This window comes from Anolis sagrei, chromosome 1 (genome assembly GCF_037176765.1).
Source record: "Anolis sagrei isolate rAnoSag1 chromosome 1, rAnoSag1.mat, whole genome shotgun sequence".
In the NCBI taxonomy this organism is placed as follows: Eukaryota; Metazoa; Chordata; class Lepidosauria; order Squamata; family Dactyloidae; genus Anolis; species Anolis sagrei.
In genome coordinates, this window is record NC_090021.1 from 258,666,498 (window position 1) to 258,688,966 (window position 22,469).

A 22,469-nucleotide genomic window follows, 5' to 3' on the forward strand; every position below is an offset into this window, starting at 1 on the left:
ACCAATAATTTCTATTTTTTATGGAATGTAACTATATATTATAGATATATAGATTATGTCTGTTTGGATGCACCACTTAAACAGTGGATATTATGCTTGGAAAGAGCATTTATTCGTCAGTTTTATATAAGAGAACTTTGAATATTCATATAGGAATGAAAGGCTTTGATGTAAAGAATAAGTTAAATACATCGTTTCTCACATTGTTAGCAGAGATGTCACCTTTTGACCTTTCTTTTAAGGGTTTTAGAACATCTGATGCTTTTGATAATGGTTAATATTACTTTTTCAGATTGATTAAATACACTTCATACATCGCTGAACAATGAGTAGCATTCAGATAGGCTGTCCACTGGGCTGCCTGCAAAAATGATAAAGTTAAAAAAATAATCTTCAAAGTAAAGTCAAGCCTGAAATTGAAATCTTTGACGCATACATCTCATAATTAGTTCTCCCTCTGCCAGATCTAAAATGTGAATATGCTGTTCTTAAAATTATTCAGATCTTTTTACATAGAAATTTAATGAATGGCTTCAGCTTTTAAAAAAGTTTTTCTCTAGATCTGAGGCAACATCTAAAAAGTTCCCCATACCAGTTTTTATGAAATCGTTAAATTTCCATTTCAGGTCATATAAGAAATATTCCCCCATTATTCTCATGATAGATGAGCATATAGATGGATTTAATAATAGTGCATAACTAGTACCAGTTTGAGGTTGTAAAGAGATTTTAACCTTTCCTGTCAATACAGTATCAACTATCAATTCCTTAACATTGATACCACATATCTAGTTCTAGGACCCTTTCTAACTATCCTATATAGTATATGTTCATGAATAAATATAGACATTTTAGTTAAAAAAAAATCAACCCCCCAAAAAACCCTGAGTCAACTTATCCAAGAGTCAGTGTGAATACTAAACCTTAACTCTTAGCAAAAAGAAAAAGAAAACAAGAAAAAGGAACCACCCCTTTCTCTGAGTAGAGTGGCAAAAGGTAAAAGATGACTCTGTCTTGGGAAAACCTAAAAGAATAATCGATCCCCTCAACAATCTCCATCATGGTGCTAACTCTGGCCCTTTAGAATTCCCTCTCTGTGGAATGACCCTTGACCTATCCATGGTTCATACCAAAACCCATAATTTTGGCCCTAAAACCTGCCCTCAACTTATACATGTTGACCTCTACATGTGTATATATGGTACATAGTTATAGCACTACGATTCAGCTTCATCTGCCCTAAATTGTAAGTCCTTGGATTTACAGTTTTGAGATGTCCACTTAGACTTCTGAATACAATCTAGTGCAAGCATGGGCAAACTTTGGCTCTCCAGGTGTTTTGGACTTTAACTTCTATTGGCTGTTAGGAATTATGAGAGTTGAAGTCCAAAACACCTGGAGGGCCAAAGTTTGCCCATGCCTCTCCACACGACAGATCCTAGGGTCCCATAGGATGCAGACATGGCAGTTAAAGTATAATAGGTCAATAACTGTGTAGTCTGAAAGGGCTTATCATCAAATTGATATTGAGTTTGCTGGGAAGAATAGGAGTGTGGTTTGCCATCCTGGGAGATGGCAGCATAACTTTACTTCTGTGTTCTCTTCCCTGCTCAATAATTAACTGCTAAGAGTAATAAATCAACACAGGATGAGAAACAATTAGTAAATAAAAGAGGGAAAATGCCAAGACATAATAAACCATTAACAAGTTTCATGGGAAGAATTGGGGTTAAGAAATCTTTCTTTATGTTACATCATTATGCTGCACTTGCTCTCTTCAGACATTTTTAAAAAATCAGTTTAAGTGTAGGGAATTACAGACAAATTCCATATAGCTTGGAACTGGATTCATCTTGCTTCCTACATGTATCCATAGTTTCTGAGATCTCAGAAACATCTAGGAATATAGCAAATGTATATGGTTGTGAATGCTGGATGAAGCTGTCATACTTTGGGCATATTATGAAGCAACATGGCTCACTGAAAAGACAATAATTGGCTTTTAATTACTGTATTTCAGTATTGATATCAAGTCAATACAGGGTTAAGTATATTGTAGAAGGTTTTCATGGCTGTAATCAGTGGGTTGTTGTGAGTTTTCCGGGCTGTATGGCCATGTTCCTGACATTTTGCCTGCATCTATAGCAGGCATCCTCAGAGGTTGTGAGGTCTGTTGGAAACTAGGAAAATGGGGTTTATATATCTGGAATGTCCAGGGTGGGAGAAATAACTCTTGTCTGTTTGAGGTAGATGAGTATGTTTCAATTGAGTGTTTCAGTTAAGAGTTTATGGCATAGTATAGTATGGGATATAGTATTGGTTAGGCCTTTTTTTAAATAGTAACTCTCAAGCAACAAGAAGCTAAAGTTATCTAGCTTCTACCAATCCCAATGGGTGCTAGTCAACATAGAATCTACTTTATTTTTCAAAATTACTTAGTGCTATTTTTCATTGTTGATATGATTAATTAATTTGATGTAGAAAAGCTGGCCCAGAAAAGAAACAGAAAGGAAAGACACTACTGAAGACTGGTGCAAATTCAGAAAAGGAAATATACAGAGTAGAATTTCTGCACTTTTTGGAACGGTAAGGAAGTCCACATTGCAATCTGCTATTGTCCTATTTGGAGATTTCTGCTTTAATGTGGATGGTGGGGGTATTAAAGATGCCCAATTCCATCACAGACTAGGGGATTCTGTTTTATCTACTAATACTGTTTTTAATGTTTTATTTTATTTTATACATTTTGTGTAATCTTGAATCCTGTACAAGGAGGTAGGTGGGATATACATTAAATAAATAACAAAGTAAGTACAGCCTGTCCTTTGTACACACATATTCTGTATTCTAGATTCAACCACCTAGGGCTTGAAAGTATTCCAAAGGAAAACAATTGAAAAAAAGCAAAGCTTAATCTTTCTATTTTATAAAAGGGACATTATTTTACTATGCTATTGCATGTAACAGAACTTGAACATTCATGAATTTTGGCCATTGGGGCCAGGAAGCAGGGAGGTACTAGAATCAAGCCCTAGAGAATGCCAAGGGTATGTTTCCCTCATCTTGGCTAAAACAGAACAAACAATTCATAATATTGATATGTTTTTATTTCCATATTTTAATGTTAAATGATGTTGTGCTTTATGATTTAATTGATAATTGTATGGTATTGTCATTATCTCCAGCAAAGGATCACCGCCTTGTCGGGGCGCTGGAGCTTGAGCACCTCAATGATGTCATGAGCGAAACCGTGAAGGGCCACCCAAGACGGGACGGTTGTGGCAGAGAGGTCAGACCAAGCGTGATCCCTGGGGAAGGCAATGGCAAACCACTCCAGTATCCTTGCCAAGAAAACTAAATGGACCAGTACAACCAGAGATATGTCGGTATGCCATTGGAAGATGGGACTCCCAGGTCGGAAGATGGCCAAAATGCTACTGGGGAGGAGCAGAGGATAAGTTCAACTAGCCCCAGATGTGATGACGCAGCTAGCTCAAAGCCGAAAGGAAGGCTAGCGGCCGACGGTACTGGAGGCGAACGACGAATCCGATGCTCTAAAGATCAACACACCATAGGAACCTGGAATGTAAGATCTATGAGCCAGGGCAAATTGGATGTTGTTATTGGTGAGATGTCAAGACTAAAGATAGACATTCTGGGGGTCAGCGAACTGAAATGGACTGGAATGGGACACTTCACATCAGATGACCACCAGATCTACTACTGCGGACAAGAGGAACATCGAAGAAATGGAGTAGCCTTCATAATTAATAAGAAATTCGCTAAAGCGGTGCTTGGATACAACCCAAAAAATGACAGAATGATCTCAATTCGAGTGCAAGGAAAGCCTTTCAACATTACAGTGATCCAAATATACGCCCCAACCACAGCTGCTGAAGAAGCAGAAGTAGATCAGTTCTACGAGGATCTGCAGGAACTACTGGATAATACACCAAAAAGAGACATTATTTTCATTACAGGAGACTGGAATGCCAAGGTGGGAAGTCAAATGACAACTGGGATCACAGGCAAGCATGGGCTGGGAGAACAAAATGAAGCGGGACGCAGGCTGATAGAATTCTGCCAGGAAAACTCGCTGTGTATAACAAATACTCTCTTCCAACAACCTAAAAGACGGCTTTATACATGGACCTCACCAGATGGTCAACACCGAAATCAGATTGACTACATCCTTTGCAGCCAAAGGTGGCGGACATCCATCCAGTCGGTGAAAACAAGACCTGGGGCTGACTGTAGCTCAGATCACGAACTTCTTATTGCCCAATTTAGAATAAAACTAAAGAGATCAGGGAAAATACACAGACCAGTTAGATATGATCTCACTAACATTCCTAGCGAATATACAGTGGAAGTGAAGAACAGATTTGAAGGACTAGATTTAGTAAACAGAGTCCCAGAAGAACTATGGACAGAAGTCCGCGACATTGTTCAGAAGGTGGCAACAAAGTACGTTCCAAAGAAAAAGAAAACCAAGAAGGCAAAATGGTTGTCTGCTGAGACACTGGAAGTAGCCCAAGAAAGGAGGAAAGCAAAAGGAAACAGTGAAAAGGGGAGATATGCCCAGTTAAATGCGCAATTCCAGAGGTTAGCCAGAAGAGATAAGGAACTATTTTTAAATAAGCAATGCATGGAAGTGGAAGAAGACAACAGAATAGGAAGGACAAGAGACCTCTTCCAGAAAATTAGAAACATTGGAGGTAAATTTCAGGCAAAAATTGGTATGATAAGAAACAAAGATGGCAGGGACCTAACAGAAGCTGAAGAGATCAAGAGAAGGTGGCGAGACTATACAGAAGATCTGTATAGGAAGGATAACAATATCGAGGATAGCTTTGACGGTGTGGTGAATGAATTAGAACCAGACATCCTGAGGAGTGAGGTTGAATGGGCCTTAAGAAGCATTGCTAACAACAAGGCAGCAGGAGATGATGGGATCCCAGCTGAACTGTTTAAAATCTTAAAAGATGATGCTGTCAAGGTGATGCATGCCATTTGCCAGCAAATATGGAAAACACAAGAATGGCCATCAGACTGGAAAAAATCAACTTATATCCCCATACCAAAAAAGGGAAATGCGAAAGACTGCTCCAACTTCCGTACAGTGGCCCTTATTTCTCATGCCAGTAAGGTAATGCTCAAGATCCTGCAAGGAAGACTCCAGCAATACATGGAGCGAGAGTTGCCAGACGTTCAAGCTGGGTTTAGAAAAGGCAGAGGAACGAGAGACCAGATTGCCAATATCCGCTGGATAATGGAGAAAGGCAGGGAGTTTCAGAAAAACATCTATTTCTGCTTCATTGACTATTCTAAAGCCTTTGACTGTGTGGATCATAATAAATTGTGGCAAGTTCTTGGTGGGATGGGCATACCAAGCCACCTTGTCTCTCTCCTGAGGAATCTGTACAAGGACCAAGTAGCAACAGTCAGAACTGACCACGGAACAACAGACTGGTTCCAGATTGGGAAAGGCGTACGGCAAGGCTGCATACTCTCACCCAACCTTTTTAACTTGTATGCAGAACACATCATGCGATGTGCGGGGCTTGATGAATGCAAAGCTGGGGTGAAAATTGCTGGAAGAAACATTAACAACCTCAGATATGCAGATGACACCACTCTGATGGCTGAAAGCGAGGAGGAGCTGAGGAGCCTTCTAATCAAGGTGAAAGAAGAAAGCGCAAAAGCCGGGTTGCAGCTAAACGTCAAAAAAACCAAGATTATGGCAACAAGAATGATTGACAACTGGAAAATAGAGGGAGAAACCGTGGAGGCCGTGACAGACTTTGTATTTCTAGGTGCAAAGATTACTGCAGATGCAGACTGTGGCCAGGAAATCAGAAGACGCTTACTTCTTGGGAGGAGAGCAATGTCCAATCTCGATAAAATAGTGAAGAGTAGAGACATCAGACTGGCAACAAAGATCCGCCTAGTCAAAGCCATGGTATTCCCTGTAGTAACCTACGGATGTGAGAGCTGGACCTTAGGGAAGGCTGAGCGAAGGAAGATCGATGCTTTTGAGCTGTGGTGTTGGAGGAAAGTGCTGAGAGTCCCTTGGACTGCGAGAAGATCCAACCAGTCCATCCTCCAGGAAATAAAGCCCGACTGCTCACTGGAGGGAAAGATACTAGAGACAAAGTTGAAGTACTTTGGCCACATCATGAGGAGACAGGAAAGCCTAGAGAAGACAATTATGCTGGGGAAAGCGGAAGGCAAAAGGAAGAGGGGCCGACCAAGGGCAAGATGGATGGATGGCATCCTTGAAGTGACTGGACTGACCTTGAGGGAGCTGGGGGTAGTAACGGCCGACAGGGAGCTCTGGCGTAGGCTGGTCCATGAGGTCACGAAGAGTCGGAGACGACTGAACGAATGAACAACAACATTGTCATTATGTTAGGTTTCTGTATGTGAGGCATTAAATTTTGCCATAATTATGTTGGAAACTGCTGGGGGGAGAAAAGCAGTATGCAAGTGAAGTAAATAATAATAATAATAATAATAATAATAATAATAATAATAATAATAAACCATTGCAGGATATAAGATACTGTCAAATGTTTCACTACAGCTTCAAAGACAAGAATCCAAAATAAGTATAAATGTATTACAAAACTCCCAAATGAAACAGCTTTGATTTGAACCCAGGAAGAATAAAGGCCCTCTGAAAAGCACTGACTTTGTTATTCTGCAAAGATTGTCTCTCACTGATCTGTATAGTTGAGGGATCACCAGTCTTTAAATTGCTCCCTGTGGATCAGATTAGTTGTTTTCTAAACCTGGAACTATTTTCACTGAAACTTAATAACAGCTCTCCTGAGATGCCTTGGCTTATAGCTCTTAAAACATGAACAAAGCGACATCCTTTTGGGGTTATAATGGTGCTGGGTTAATTGTATTTCTAAGAAACAATGCAGTTGCCCTGTTTGTAATCAGCCATTTTTGTTCCTTCAAGTGTTGAAGATGTAGTGCAAATCAAGCCACACATGCCTTTTTTTTTGTTTTGTTTTGTTCATAAGGTGCACTGCAGCACTGAAATTGCCTTTTGCTGCCAGAAGACTCTTCACTGGAAATGGGATGGAAATCTTTCTTTTGAAAGACTTGGAAAAAGATCAGTTGGTAAGAAAAATTGAAAAAAGAAATTCAAAGCATGACTCGTATGTAAAATTTCCTATGAAGTGAACACATATTGGTAAACAATAACTTGTGTCATTCCAAGCCTTTGCACTGAGCTGTGTTATGCTGGCTTGTTTTCATTTGATTCTGTATACCCATTCCTGGGCTTCCATTGGTTGGTCATTCTTTTCATTGATACCTGTATCCCAGAGAATGTGTCACCAGCAGCCCAGTATTAATGCTAATAGCCTAGCAGAAGGAAATACACTTTCTCCTGACAAACTACAGTGATCCAGTTTTGATGCAAATGTGAAACTTTGAGGATTCCCTCCATACATCCCCAGTGCCAATTCTGTTATAGCATTATCCCTTAGCTATTCATCCAAAGAGGTGGTGGCACTGTACTTAAAAAGGAGTCACTAAGTGCTGTTATCTTCTTGCAATGATCTAGATGTTTAGCAGTGATAACATTACTGCTATCTCTTCAGGACAATATATTGATGGCTGGCCCACCACATCTACATTGAACACTTGGGTTAGTGTAAAACCAGATCAGACCTGTAGTGGCAAAATGTTGCCCAGGTCTTATCTCACATTACTCAAAGATGGAGGAAAGTAGGAATTCCTGCCCAGAGTTTGGTCTACCTCCTAACTTTGGGTCTGTGGGAAGGTTCTGACATGGGACTGGCTGCAACTGTTCTTGCTGCCACCCTGTGTTTCCTAGGCTTCGGTGGACTGGGGATATGGGATAGCAGTCCCCTTCCCCTCCTCTCCATGTCTGCAACTGTTCTCATTGCCACTCATGCCCTGGACTTGGGCAGCCTGGGGATATGGAATATCAGTCTCCAGCCATGACATGGGTACCACCTATCCCCCAGTGTACACAGTGACATCGGCCAGGGCGATGGGACAATCTGAGAAGAGAGAGGGAGGAGGAGGGGGATTCCCCCTTTCCTTGGTGCCCCATTGCCCCAGGTGACATCACTGCATTCGACAGTGGACAGGTTGGACCCATGTCATGGCCAGAGATCAGCATGACAAATTAATATCTATTGAAGAGGGACAAGAAGGATGGCCACCCAATGGAGTCAGTCAATGTTTGGTGCCACCAGAGAGAGGGGACTTCCTCCCACTTCAGCAGTGGCTATGGGGGTGATTGTGTGGCCATACCCAGATCCAATCCAGTGTAGGACATGCTAAATCATCCCCACAGTACTGGTCACTATAGATCCAGTCTAGATGCTCTACTGTTTATTATAGTGGTTAGTGTTTTGTCCATACCATAACTTTTTTCATAGTACTTCATTCCTATATTTTCCATTTTTTATCTTGCACATGAATCAATGGGAGTAATTTATTTCTACAGAAAGCAATCTGTTTTCTTTTTTGAAAGAAGTAAATGCAGGCTGTTATATTGGCAAACACTTCAGTAGTGAATAATTAAAGCTGTCTTCAGCAGCATTTCAAAACAAGACTTTTTCTATATCCAAACACAAAGATTAAATAGATATTGGTGAAGGCTGGTTCCATTACTATATTACTGAAAAATGCTGGTGCACTTGTATCCTGCTGTATCACAGGAAAAGCATATAAGTTCAACTTCAGTAACATATTGGAATATGCATGCTGAAATCAAAGGAACTAAGTAGCATTAACTCCTACAGCAGATAAGCAGAATTTAGAAATAAGGTCTGCCATCTGAAACAGAATGTTAAAATTTCTGTAGATTTAATTTGATTTTATGATTTTGCTCAGAGCACAAGGCAACAGCATGAAGTAACTTTGACCATTCCAGTTTCTCCTTTGGGGATGAAGAGGAATGAAATATTTAAGCAACTTGTTAAGTGACCAGAGGAATTTTCAGCTAGTAACATTTACTTCACCCTTGAAGGTGAAAGAACTAGTCACTTTACTGAATGATTGATTGTGCTAAAAGTGCAAGAAGTGTTCATATTTTTTATTCAACATATTCCTGTTTATATTTTGTTGTGCAAAAAACAACCCTATAAGGTATTACTGCTCCAGATTCAATAATTCTTATTTAATGTAAATCTTTCAAAATATGAGCATATTTAAAGTTTTCTATACCCTCTTTTCCTGTAATTTCCTTTGAAGTGCTGCACTAAAGAACCTCATCTATTTTGTTCCATTCTGTTTCTTTTAATCCAAATATAATCTATCTTAATTCAAATGAAGGCTTGCTGATTTGTACAAAAGTCATTTTTTACTCACAGCAACCTCTTTTTTTTTTTTTTTTACTTATTATGCTTGCTTTAATTATTCCAGGGTGGAAGTGGAATTCTAACTCTGGCTTGTCTATTTCAATCCATTGTTTTAACTCGGGGGTTCTCAAACTTTTTCATCTGCAGAGCCCTTTTTTGAAGCAAAAGTGTCTTGTGGAGCCCCAATAAATTTTTCTATATTATATTGTTATATTATATGTATATATGTTAGGCATGGGCAAACTTTTTGACCAACATAAACTTAACAGTATTTCAGTGGAAGACCCCAGGGGCATCCAGTCCAACCCCCTTCTGCTATGCAGGAAACGCACAAAGCACCCCCAACAGATGGATACCCAGCCTTAATACTAATAGAAAATATGATGATGATGATGATGATAATGATGATGATTATATTTATTTATACCCCACTTTATCTCCCCAAAAGGGACTCAAAGCAGCTTGACATAAAAGCACTGATATACAATTTAGATATACAAATATACAAACATTAAAACAGAATTAAACACAAACAATATTTAAAAATTAAGCTAAAATCCATCAAACATATTCAAAGTTAAAAACAAAACATCCCCTGACTAGATCTTAAGCACTTCCATCTTTAAATGCCTGTTTGAATAAAAGGTTTTAGCATGCTGCTGGAAGGACAGCAGGGAGGGAGTCGTTCTGACTTCCCTGAGCAAGAAGTTCCAGAGTTGAGGAGCAGCCACCGAGAAAACCCGCTTTCTTATTCCTACCAACCAAGAGAAGGGCCTCTCCTGAAGAACTCAAGGCCCGGGCAGGTTCGTAGAAGTGGATGTGGTTGGCCAAATAGCCTGAACCTGGACCTGAGCAACCCTGGGGCCATCCAGTCCAACCTCCTTCTGTCATGCAGGAAAAGCACAATCAAAACATCCTCAACACCTCGGAGTCTGAGATCATCTGGGGAAGCCCTGCTATCGACCCCACCACTGTCACAAGTGAGGCTGGTGGGGACGAGGAGCAGGGCTTTCTCAGTGGTGGCCCCTCACCTGTGGAACTCACTCCCGGGGGAAATCAGGGCATCATCATCCCTCCTCGCCTTTAGGAGAAGGGTGAAGACTTGGTTATGGGACCAGGCCTTTGGGCACTCCGGCAATTAAATCAGACAACCAGGCGAGCAAGACCAGCAGGATTGATGAAGTGGAACGTAAAACGAGATCTATGAGTAGTGAACACTGACCATGTAAGAGGAGAATCTGGGTTTGTATTTGGTTTTATTGATTTTATTGATTTTATGGTTATAATGTATATTTGGTGTTAACTGTGTATTGATATAATTTTGTGTTGATTGTTTTTATGATGCAGGCATCAAATTGTGCCTTGCTTTTGTAAGCCGCCCTGAGTCCCCTTCAGGGTGAGAAGGGCGGGGTAAAAGAACCCCAAATAAATAAATAAAATAATAAACAGATGGCCATCCAGTCTTTGTAATAGTAGTAGTAGTAGTAGTAGTAGTAGTAGTAGTAATAGGAGCAACCCCAGGGGCTAAGTAGTCCAACCCCCTTCTGCCATGCAGGAAGAGCACAATCAAAGCATCCCCAACAGATGGCCATCCAGTGTTTGTAATAGTAGTAGTAGTAGTAGTAGGAGGAGGAGGAGGAGGAGGAGAAACCCCAGGGGCCAGGTAGCCCAACCCCCTTCTGCCATGAAGGAAATGCACAATCAAAGCACTCCCTGAGTGGTGGGAGGGAAATAGGGTTTTGGAAACAAAAAAAGCAAGGGGGAATAATCTGAATGGCAAGGGAGGTGAGGAGAACAAGCTTTTGGGGGTGAGGGAGGTGGGGGAGGAGCATGAAGGTGGAGGGAAAGCTTGGAGGAGGTGGAGGAGGAAGGAGGAGAGGAAGTGGGGGTGAGGGAGGTGGGGGAGGAGCATGAAGGTGGAGGGAAAGCTTGGAGGATGTGGAGGAGGAAGGAGGAGAGGAAGTGGGAAATGTGGACCCCCCCTCAGTATGTTTCACACTTTGAGAACTGCTGTTTTCACTATTTGAGAACCGCTGTTTTTCACTATTTCACTGTTTTCACTACTTAGAAGGAAGGTCAAGGATGTGAAATTTATAAATAACAAGGATTTTTAACCAGCATTTCCCAGGTCGGGAGTGGGGTGTCTGTTGGGTCAATGTTGCTAGAGCTTCTCTGCCATGATGGGATCCATCTGTTCAATTTGGGGAACCTGCTGTTTCTCAGGTTGATAGGAGGGAATTCATTCTGGTGAGCACCAGTGTCATACCTTTGGGTGTATGATGGGAATCTGGAAGGGCCTCTGAGTATCATGCAGTCAGGGGATGGGGAAAGTTCAATGTCCTTTTGGCCAATCTCAAGGTCTTCACCCTCACTAAAGGGCCACACAGCTTGAGGGCTGACACTTTCTGGCAAGCTTTCCTGTTGAATAGCCCAGGTTGTTTGAAGGAAACAGTTTCATTTCATAGGTAGCACTTACAGTCCCTAAAATTAATTTCACACCAAATGCCATGCCAAATGAATGAGGTGCATAATTTTATAAATAAATAAATAAATAAATAAATAATCTGAAGGTTGTATTACTTGCATGAAAATGTTTGTATTGTCAACGAACGTCATTCAAAATATTCAGTTGGGTCAAAATTGGTTTTAAAAGTGAATTTTAGAGCAAAGGTTGCAGAAAATCTGAAGTGTTTATTTAGGAGATATCTAAAGTAGATGACATATGGAGTTGAATGGTAAATTGATTGTTATTTTCACATTCTGTAAACCTAAGATCCAAAGATTTCATATAAACCTGGAAAACCTTTCATTTGGAAAGAAGTAATATGCAGTTCCTGGTAAATTTCTGCTTTGTTCTGTTGAAAGGTTAATTATATTATGCTGCCATGTCATGTTCTTAGTAATGGCATAAAGTAAAATAAAAACAAACAGATCCAACCCCTTTCTCAAAAATGGGATCTTTATTTTGATCACAATAGATAACATATGTAGTTGGATGACTGTTTGATCAAACACATGGATTTGTGTAGCATTGCAAATTTTGGTATAGATTTTAATTGATTAAACAATCAGTACTCCACCTCTCTCCTCTTCATTTTTGGGCAGGTAAAACCATTTTTATTTAGAGAGCTAGTTGGTGATTGGTGGTGTGGAAAGTCTTTTAACAGGAAGTCTGTGTGCTATATTTTATCTGTATTGATATGTTTTTAAACAGGCTTAAAATTGTTTCAAGTTAGTGCAATTTTAATATGAAAATGTATTTTATTGGTTTATTAAGTATTTTTTAAGTAATCCTCCTAAAAGATGTATCTCATTTTAACCTTACTGTAAGCCTCTTTGGATTCCATATCAAGAGAAAGGCAGTATGTATAACATATGCATTATATAATTAAACAAATGCATAAATAAATAGAATTCCCACATGAAGGTAAAACAAATTATCGTTTTTTGTAACAGATTTATGTTTCATGCGGAGAACAATGGATTGATCCGGAGTGGACCATGGCCCAGACAAAGAAACGTCTCCAACTTAGTAACTTGGTATCAGACATATCTGCGATCCGTGCCTATTGTGTCATGCGGAACACAAAAAGTGAGCAGATTATTTTCTCCAGTACTTAAAAAAAATAGCACATGTGAATAATAATTTGTATAATATGCATAAGAGTGCAAAGATCTCAGGGTTTCCCCTGAGAACATTATGAGCAAAAGATAGGTTCTTTCCAGTTCTGTCATTAGACATATTTAGTGTACCAGTGAGAGAGGCTCTTTTACATGAGAATGTTATTGTTGCACTAATAAATAAATAAATAAATAAATAAGTAATAGCTGGAGTGATCCAGCTATTACTACTTTTGTATGAAAAATATATAACCCTGGCATCTTTGGGATCCTCCAGAGGTCTCTGTGGATCATGTCATTGATCTGTATCCAGCTATATGAAGGTAGATAGATGCTTGTCTGCCGTTCCTCCTACTCTACAGTGACCAGGAAAATCATCAAAGGGTTACAGCTGAGAAACGGCAGGATTTAGGGTGGATTTAGGTCATTACACAGTTGAAGAATGCCAGTTTCTGCAGCAGCCAAAAACTAACTTGTGATAACATCAATCCAACTTACACCATCATAATTCACAAGATACCAGTTGCACCCTAAAGCTGGGATAAGCACAAAGGCACTTTCCTTTCAGCCAACTTGGTGACTTGGGAATTATGTGTATGCATGTTGTGTGATGTGTCAGTGAATCTTAAAGAACAGACACAGAGCAAATTAATTTTGCTTTAACTTGTTAGATATGGGATAGTTTTAGGAATCAGAACTATTGTTTCCATCCTAATACCAAAAGGGGATAAATAGAATTGATATATATGGGTCCTTGCCACATAAATCCCTGGCTTTAGTTGTTTTAGTTGCTCTCAGCTGCACACACTACTGGAACTCCATCTACAGGGGCATATAATTATGATGGATAGATGTCACCTTATAGCATATTAGTGGTGATAGGTAAGCAATCTCTTCTGCAGCTCTCTAAGGGCAAACTTCCTTGCACAATTTTCTTCAGATTTAGCTTTAGAAGTCAAGGATGACATTGCTATTGGAGCTAAGCTGTCTGTGGAAACAGCTAGAATGGATGTTGAAAGGAAAAAAGTCATCGAAGAGCCAGATGCAAAACCAATTGAAGAAAAGGCAGAGAAAATAAAGGACAACACAGATAAGTGTCTGTAAGTAATCCAAAATGATAATCTCAACAACTGTGATATGTATATGTAAATGTGGTAAATATTTTGGCTATAAATGTATAGACTGTTTAGATCACAACAGTTACGATGCACACATACACTCAATCTGAGGAGGCATTGTTCCACATCATTTCTTATTTACAATTTAAAAACATTTTAATTGCTTCTCCTTCCAGTATACAATTAATGGGAAAAGCCACAAATTGTTTTTCAAAGGTTAGCACTATTTTCAGCAATATGATAATCCTGAATATAAACATACTGAAGTATAGTTTGAAGCTTGGTTGGGAAAGATTGGTTTGGAGATGCTGGTAATTCTTTGGGTGAGTGATCAGGCATGGCTAAAAGTAGAGTTTGAGTGCTATACCAGCCCCAGAAAATCAACAAAAACCTACACAAATAGTCTGAAATCTTCTAGTTTGGGGAAAGTCTGGGGATGAGGATTGGGATGTAGAACAAACTGCAGAGAGAGAACTTCCATCCATTTTAAGGTAAAATAAGTATTTGTGTGGGCTTACACACACACACACAAACACACACACACATTAGGCGCTCAGATGGCGCAGTGGGTTAAAGCCACTGAGCTGCTGAACTTGCTGACTGAAAGGTGGGCGGTTTGAATCCAGGGAGTGAGGTAAGCTCCCACTGTTAGCCCCAGCTTCTGCCAAGCTAGCAGTTTGAAAACATGCAAATGTGAGTAGATCAATAGGTACCGTTTTTGTGGGAAAGTAATGCCACTCCATACAGTCATGCCAGCCACATGACCTTGGAGGTGTCTACGGACAACACCAGCGCTTCAGCTTAGAAATGGAGATAAGCACCACCCTCCCCCCCCCCCCAAGTCAGACACAACCAGACTTAATATTAGGGGAAACCTTTACCTTTACCTTATAAATATATTAGAACGGAGGCTGGGAGCAATAAAAGATGTTCTGTGGGCGGCATCTAGGTTTTCTTACTACTTCATCACATTCATTAAATTCTACTGAGCCACCCACTTAAGAAATGGCAAACTACTGTGTTCATCACATGTTGTAAGCTTCAAGTGTAGAGTAGAGATATCTTGGCGTTTTTAAAGTCTTTTCAGATGCTTTCTAAGCTGGTTAGCAAGTGACTTTTATGTAAATTATCCACGTAGAGATGGCCAAAATGGCCAATTCCGTCATGTGGAAGGTGCAGCTTACACACCAACTCTCCTTGGCAGCAGCTACACCTCGCTGCCCCCTCCCCCCAACAGCCAGCAAGGAGGAGGTGAAAAGGAGGCCAGGAGACATCAGCTCCCCCAGAGTGGAAGGTGCAGCCTACACACCAACTCTCCTTAGGGGCAGCTGCACTTCATTGCCCTTACCCATCCTCAGTCTACTGGCAAGTGATAGCCCACACCTGACTTATGACACCACAACTGATAAAAGCTATGTTCCTCTGGACTTTTACAAAACTGATCGGTACCCTACTACCATCATCAGATAAGACTCTCCCTCCACCCGCCCCAAGGACCTCATATCACATTTACCACCCCCCAAGAAGGCCCAGGCCTTTTTTTTACCCTCCCCATTTTGTATTCAATCTGTACCGAAATAACTTTGTGTCTGTCTGATGTGGGGGAAGCAGGGAGGGTATAAAAAGAAGGGCTATGGAGAGAGAGTTGGGGGGTGGGGGGAGAAGAGAAGGAGCTTACATTGTTAATTGCAGCAATAATATGTTTCATGCTTATGTCTATGTTTGATGTTTTTATAGTTTTAACAGTTTTTATCTACAGTTATATGTTATTAATTTAGATATGTGATATTTTTATATATTTGTGAGGCATTGAATTTGCCATTTACTATGTTGTAAACCTCTTTGAGTCCCCCCAGGGTTGAGAAAAGTGGTATAGAAACGAAGTTAATAAATAAATAAATTTGATAGTATTCCCTCTATTCTCTGCTTTAAAATGAAATGGTTATGCAATTTGTGGGAGGAGCCAAAATGCCCTTTTGAGAAAAAGCTCCGCCATTATCTTTTGCTCACCTTTTACTCAAGGGGGAGAGAGGGAGAGAAAGAAAGAGGAGGGAGGGAGGCTGATGGCTGGCATGGCGGCAGATGGAAAGGGGGGAGGGGGCATTGGCTTCTCCCAGAAAGAGACATCTCCTCCCCCTCCTCCTCCTCCTCCTCCTCCTCCTCCTCCTCCTCCTCCTCCTCCTCCTTTCATTCCCTTCTTTCCCCTTTCTTTTCTTCTTCCTTCTTTCCTCCCCTCTTTTCCCTTTTCTTCTCCCCTTTCCCCTTTACTGTTTTTTCTCCTTTCCTTCCCTTCTTTTCCCCATCTTCTCTTCTGTCTCATTTTCTCTCTTTCTCCTCTTCTCTCCCTTCTTCCTTCCTTCCTTGCCCTCTTTCACCTTTCTTCCCTTCTTCCTCCTTTCTTCTCTTCTTTCTCATTTCCAATCTTTCCATCCTATCCCCTTCCCACTCTTCTTTTGTCTTTTCTTTCTTTCCCCCTTCCTTTCCCTTCTTTCTCCCTACGTTTCTTCTTTCTCTTTTCCTTCCCTCCTTTCCCCCTTCTTTCTCATTTCCCTCATTCTTTTCACCTTTCTTCCCTTCTTTCTCCTTCCCTTCCTTCCCTTCCTTCCTCTTCCATCTCTTCTTTCTCCTTTTCTTCCCTCCTTCTCCCCTTCCATCCCATACTTTCCACCATATTTCTCCTTTCCCTCCTTTCTTCCCACCTTTTTTTCCCTTCCCTTCTTTTACCTTCTTTCTCTTTCCTTCTTTCTCCATTCCTTTCTTTCTTTTCCTCTTCTTTTCCCCTTATGTCCCTCATTTTCCCTTTCCATCCCTTCCTCCTCTTTCCTTCCCATCTTTCTCCTTTCCTTTCTATTTCTTCTTTCCAACCCTTCCATGATACTTGTCTCCCTTCTTTCATTCCCCCTTCCCTTTCGTCTTTCTTCCATACCTTTTCTTCTTCCTTCTAACCCTTATTTCCCTTCTCCCTCCCTTCTTTCATCCTTGTATCCCTTCTCACATCCTTCTACCTGCCTGGATCCCACAACAGTGCCATTCCAGGCGTTCTATTGTTCTTTCTTTTAAAAACATACACATTGCTTTACTTGAGCCTTTCCATTGTCATTGTGTTGCATCTCTGCGCTTTGGCTGCTTTACAGAGAAAGATCTGAGGTTTGAAAGGAGCTTTGGGAGCTGAATTCAAAACAGGGATGGAGCCAATATAGGTCTAAGGAGGGAAGGAAAGAAGGAGGTCAAACGGAGGCTTCTGAGTGAGGTCAGAGTTCCTCAGAAGTTATTGGGGGGGGGGAGGGGATCCTTTCCCAGGCAGACCCCTCTTTCCCAAGAAGGGCACTCTGGGGAGTACACTGAGCTTTAATTAAACACTTGAAAATGTTTCAAAGCTTTAGGCCCATCTTTTCCTTCTTCACATCCACTTTAACTGCAGAAGCTGCATAGGGTGAAAAAGATATGTTCTGCTGGTGATTGAGATTCAGATTCATATGGGTAATAGTCCTTTCTTACAAATGATTGTCTGACTAACAAACAGGATCCCTAGTACAACCGATTTCTGCTATTCGACATAGCTCTTGGCTGTTAATTTAGTTTGGGGAATCAGGGCAGGTAATTATATGAGTGCATCTACACTGTTGAATTACAGTAGTTTGACTCCACTTCAACTGCCATGGGTTGATGCTATGGACTGAGGGATTTGAAATATTTGTAATGGTACATAACTTTCCACAGTAGCCACAATCTGCTATTGTAAAAACAACCTGCATTTAGTCATCTATGCAATAGGTGGCAGTGTTGTTTTCTGAAAAGTTGAAAACATACTGGTATTGGAAGCAGTCATTTAGAAATTATAGACTAGCTGTTACTGCTATTCTGTATGGTTGATACTACAGAGTGATATTGGAAGCATGAATTACTCACCAGTGGTGAAGTATCTGTGTTAGAAAGGATGTGTGTGTGTGTGTGTATTATGCACAATCCTCTTGAATATAAAAACTGTAGAATAAAATGATTGCAAGAATATGGTTACAGATCTGAAGACACAAAAATATTTCAGCATGATTTCAAGAATACTCTCATTTTTTAGTTTTGCTCATTCACAGTGTGACCTTTAAATGAACTCAATTTAGACAGACCAGATTTTGTTTCCCAAGTCAGCAAGGAAGAAACCAGGCTTCAAAGTCTGGGTCAGCTATAGCAACCTTTCAGCGTTGGACAAGTCAAAATCTCTTGACCTTAGAGGATGGCAATGAAAAATCTCTAAATATTCTTGCCAGGACAACTCTGTAATAGAGTTTCCATAAGTTGGAACTGATATGAAATCGACAATAGACAGCAGTAAAGTTTTCTTGTTTCTTAGTGTGAGATTATACAGAGTATATGGTTTTACCTTTCTGTGATGGGAAAGATTTCTGTACTCACAGAAGGAACCAGAGTACAGAGGCCTCCTGCTGTAAGAACTAGGCAAAGTGGGTTTTTTTTCCAGATTTCTCCTTCCTTACAGTGTTCCTGGATGATTATCTTAGACTCCAAATCAGCTAACAAACACAATGATCTGTATGAAGGGGAAAAATAATCATCAATGGGTTGTAAGTTTTTCAGGCTGTATGGCCATGTTCCAGAAGCATTCTCTCCTGATGTTTCACCTGTATTTATGGCAAGCATCCGGAGGATGCTTGCCATAGATACAGGCGAAACATCAGGAGAGAATGCCACCAGAACATGGCCATACAGCCTGAAAAACTTACAACCCATTGATGATTATTTTTCCCCTTCATACAGATCATTGTGTTTGTTAGCTGTGTTTGTTAGCTTGGAGGTGCGTTCACTCTTTTGGGCCAAGATGGCTAAAGATAAAAAATTACAACTTCCTGTGATTGCACAGCATCAGGCCATGGCAGTTAAAGTAGTATCAAACTGCATTAATTTCATAGTGAATAGATTCACATTGGGTGATTTTTGAAGTGCAAATTCCAGGCTTATATAAGATGGAGCCATGATTCTTAAAGCAGTAAAGAAGCTATGATTCTTCACTGTGGTGAGTACTTAGTTTTCCTTATATACTTACAGCAAAAGTTTAAAAGTTATTTTAAAAAATCTTTCAATTATTATCAAATCATTATGGTTGAAAAAATTAAATTCCCAACTTTGAGCCAATTCAATGTATATGACATATGCTACATTTTAAATCAGACTCTCTCAAAACACAATCTCCAAATGTGGTGAAAATCTAATCCAAATGGGGCAAATCTAGTGCCTCTCCAAGTGAATTTTGTGTAGACTATATAGGATATATTTTAAATGAAACCATCCTAAAAATACCCTCTAGATCTGATAAAAATCAATTCTGTCATTTTTATTTGATGTTTTTGACAACAGACACAAATTAATTTTTGTTGATAGAGATTATTGTTTTTAAATTGAAATTTAAGTTTACTTCTCTGACTTTCCTTTCATTGTTAGCCAGCCATAGGGATGTTTAATTGGATCTTTTCCCCTTTTTTGTTCACTTTTGTTTTGGCTACAACAAGCAAAAACAATCTCAACAACATGAAATGTATTGGAACCTGCTGACTGCAACAAGAATTTTGCTTGCAAGTGAATGCCAGTATTTCTTTTAAACTTAAATGCTGGTTTTCGTAATTCTGGAAAACTGCCAAAATGGCTGAGATGATAGAATGTGCTCAGTCAAAAGGTGGGAGAAAAATGAACCGATTTCAGAAAACTCGCTTTACTTTTAGTGATTGCTTTACAAGGCCAATTTAACTGGTCATTTATAAATACAGGTCATTTGTTCTAATACAAACGTGTTGACTTGTTTATATTTGTCATGTTATTTAAAATCATTTTATACACTCATTGTCACATTTTGTAAGTCCCTCACTTATTATTATTATTATTATTATTACATAATCTTTGTTAGTTTTGTAATGATACATATTATTATGCAGTAGAATTTATAAGTTCTCTAAATTTCTCCTTCTCATACAATCATTAAAATTAGCAAAGTATTTTCAGTAATACAGTAAGACTTCAATGCATTTAATGCAGGACTCATGGGATGAAAGGTGACATGACTTCAGTCTTCCATAAATATATGTCACTGGAATTACACTTCCACTGTGAAGGCCTTGCACTGAGGAGTAATGTATCACAATGAATGCACATTGGCATGACTACCATCACATAGTAAAACAACAGTACACAATATGTGTTCGCATGCTACTCAGTGAACTTCTTTGCTCACATGCAATAATTACACATGCACAATATCATTTCTGGCACAATCAGCTGGATATGACCATTACACATTCTCTTGAAGTTGTTTCTGACTTTTGGGAACCCTAAGGTGAATATAATACAGAATGTTCTTGGCAGGATTTGACAAAGCTTTTTTGCCATTGCCTTCCTCTGAGATTGAGTGCATATGACTTGCCCAAGGTCACCCAGTGAGTTTCCATAGCTGAGTGGGGATTCAAACCTTGGTCTTCAGATTCAAAGTCAAATTCTCAAACCACTGCACTACATTGGCTATCTATGCTGATCATGATGGTCTAATAAATATTTATGCAATGTCGAACTACAACTTAATGGCTTTTATCACAAGTGAACTGTTATGCCTTCCATGAAGCATCCTGATATTTGTATTCTACTGAGGTATTAAATATTCCCTCTTAGTGGTCCTCCTCTCTCCAGCAGCACAGTTTACTTGAAACTTCCAGGTTTCCCAAAACAAAGAAAACACCCAAATAAATAGCACAAGGAGTATTTCCTTATATCATTTAAATTACTTCCCTTTCCTCATTTTACAAAACGAAGAAATGAGAACAAGAGCATAAAACCCTAAACTAATGCTAGGGAAATGTAGTATATTCTAGCAAGCCGTTATGTGTGATTTGGAGGGGGGGGGGGAGCAGTAAATCATTCATTCAGACATGTACCTAATGAAGATGATTTACTGAGATAGTTTACAAGGAAATACTACTGCTGTGGCTTGCTGAATATTCCCAAAAGGACTTCTTATTGGCCAGATGGGGAATACTTTGGTGGTATTTTTGACTGCTGTTATAACTTCGAAGCATCAAATATGAATACAAAATTGTACTTGCCTTACTATAATTATGCAATTAATTCTGGGATGCCACTAACCTTGGACCATTTCTCTTTCCCCAGCAACAGTTAACTAAACACATTCTGAATAGGGGTTAGTAATGTATTTTGCATAGCCCTCATCCAACATCTCACAGATGAAAACTGAGCCATGTTGTCATAATGTGATCAAGATGGCAAAAGTTATTAACATAGGAGGGACTGAAGCAATCTGATTTTGCCTGAGTGTGCTAGGCAGTTAAGTACAAATGACTTTTCAATTTAGTTTGCAGCAAGTGATGAAAGCTGAAGACAAGAGGGGCGGGATCATGTGAAAGAAACTGGAATACTTTTAAATGTAGCTGAAAAATGGCTTATTATTTGGCATCCAATAACAATATGTATGTTATGAAAGCTGTAACTTTATGTTGCAATAATAATCCCCTTTATCTTCTTATCCCAGGTATATTAAATATAGAGCATTAGAGTGTTGTTTAGTCTCTGGCTATTCTTAAGACAGCTACTTTGAGAAAATGTCTGAATCCTTGTTTCCTCCAAGAAGACTGATAATGCTTAACAAGCTTAATGTATTTTGGCTATTGATGTTAATTAAGAGATCTATTTTATATCATTCTTTCTGAGAATTCTGCTTCTCATGTTTCCTATAAGAGATGTATAGCTCTGTAGTGTTCAGATTAGAAACATATAGGAATGCTTATTCAGATACATTTTTTTGTATTTCACCAGCATGCAAACCTACTGTTTATTATACCCATTTTCCATCCTTTACACTCATATAATACATATAATCATTCTGGAAATATGATGAGGTGGATTGTATTTCACAGATCTTTATAGCTGAAATGAGTTGGGCATGGAAATTGTTTCTCTCTTCTTTCCCAACGTCCTTGGATTTTTGATGCTGCTCCTCCCTTTTTTTCTCTTTCTAAATTATGAAAGCAATAATGCTTTCTGAATAAACTATAGAACGTAGAGTTAGAGTACAGCTTCTCTTACTCGTTTTACTTTAGTTTTTGACTGATAAAACGATTGTCCAAATCAGTTCAAAACACACTCAGGGTTTAGCTGACATTTTCTTCTATGGAATTAATAAACCTGCTATATGTGGTGTTGCAATTCTGATATTGATGCAGCCTTAAACTCCCATTGATGCAAGGATAAAAACTGTAACTGTTTTAGTTGTTAATTTCTTTCTGAAGCATAATTTTAATTATCAGTCCAAATCTTCATGTAGCATTTAAAGTAGTAATGAGCACCAGTAATGCTCTAAATTCTATAT

General features: G+C 39.4%; 1 protein-coding gene across 1 annotated transcript in view; it reads left to right on the forward strand.

The window, feature by feature from the left end:
• LOC132769350 (doublecortin domain-containing protein 1-like) overlaps positions 1-22,469 on the forward strand; it is a 165,959-nt gene that overhangs the window by 106,439 nt on the left and 37,051 nt on the right. Inside the window, exons 9-12 of the mRNA XM_060766246.2 lie at positions 2,482-2,586; positions 7,035-7,134; positions 12,810-12,945; positions 13,915-14,074. Coding sequence (XP_060622229.2) covers positions 2,482-2,586; positions 7,035-7,134; positions 12,810-12,945; positions 13,915-14,074 — 501 coding nt within the window. The remainder of the gene's footprint in view (positions 1-2,481; positions 2,587-7,034; positions 7,135-12,809; positions 12,946-13,914; positions 14,075-22,469) is intronic.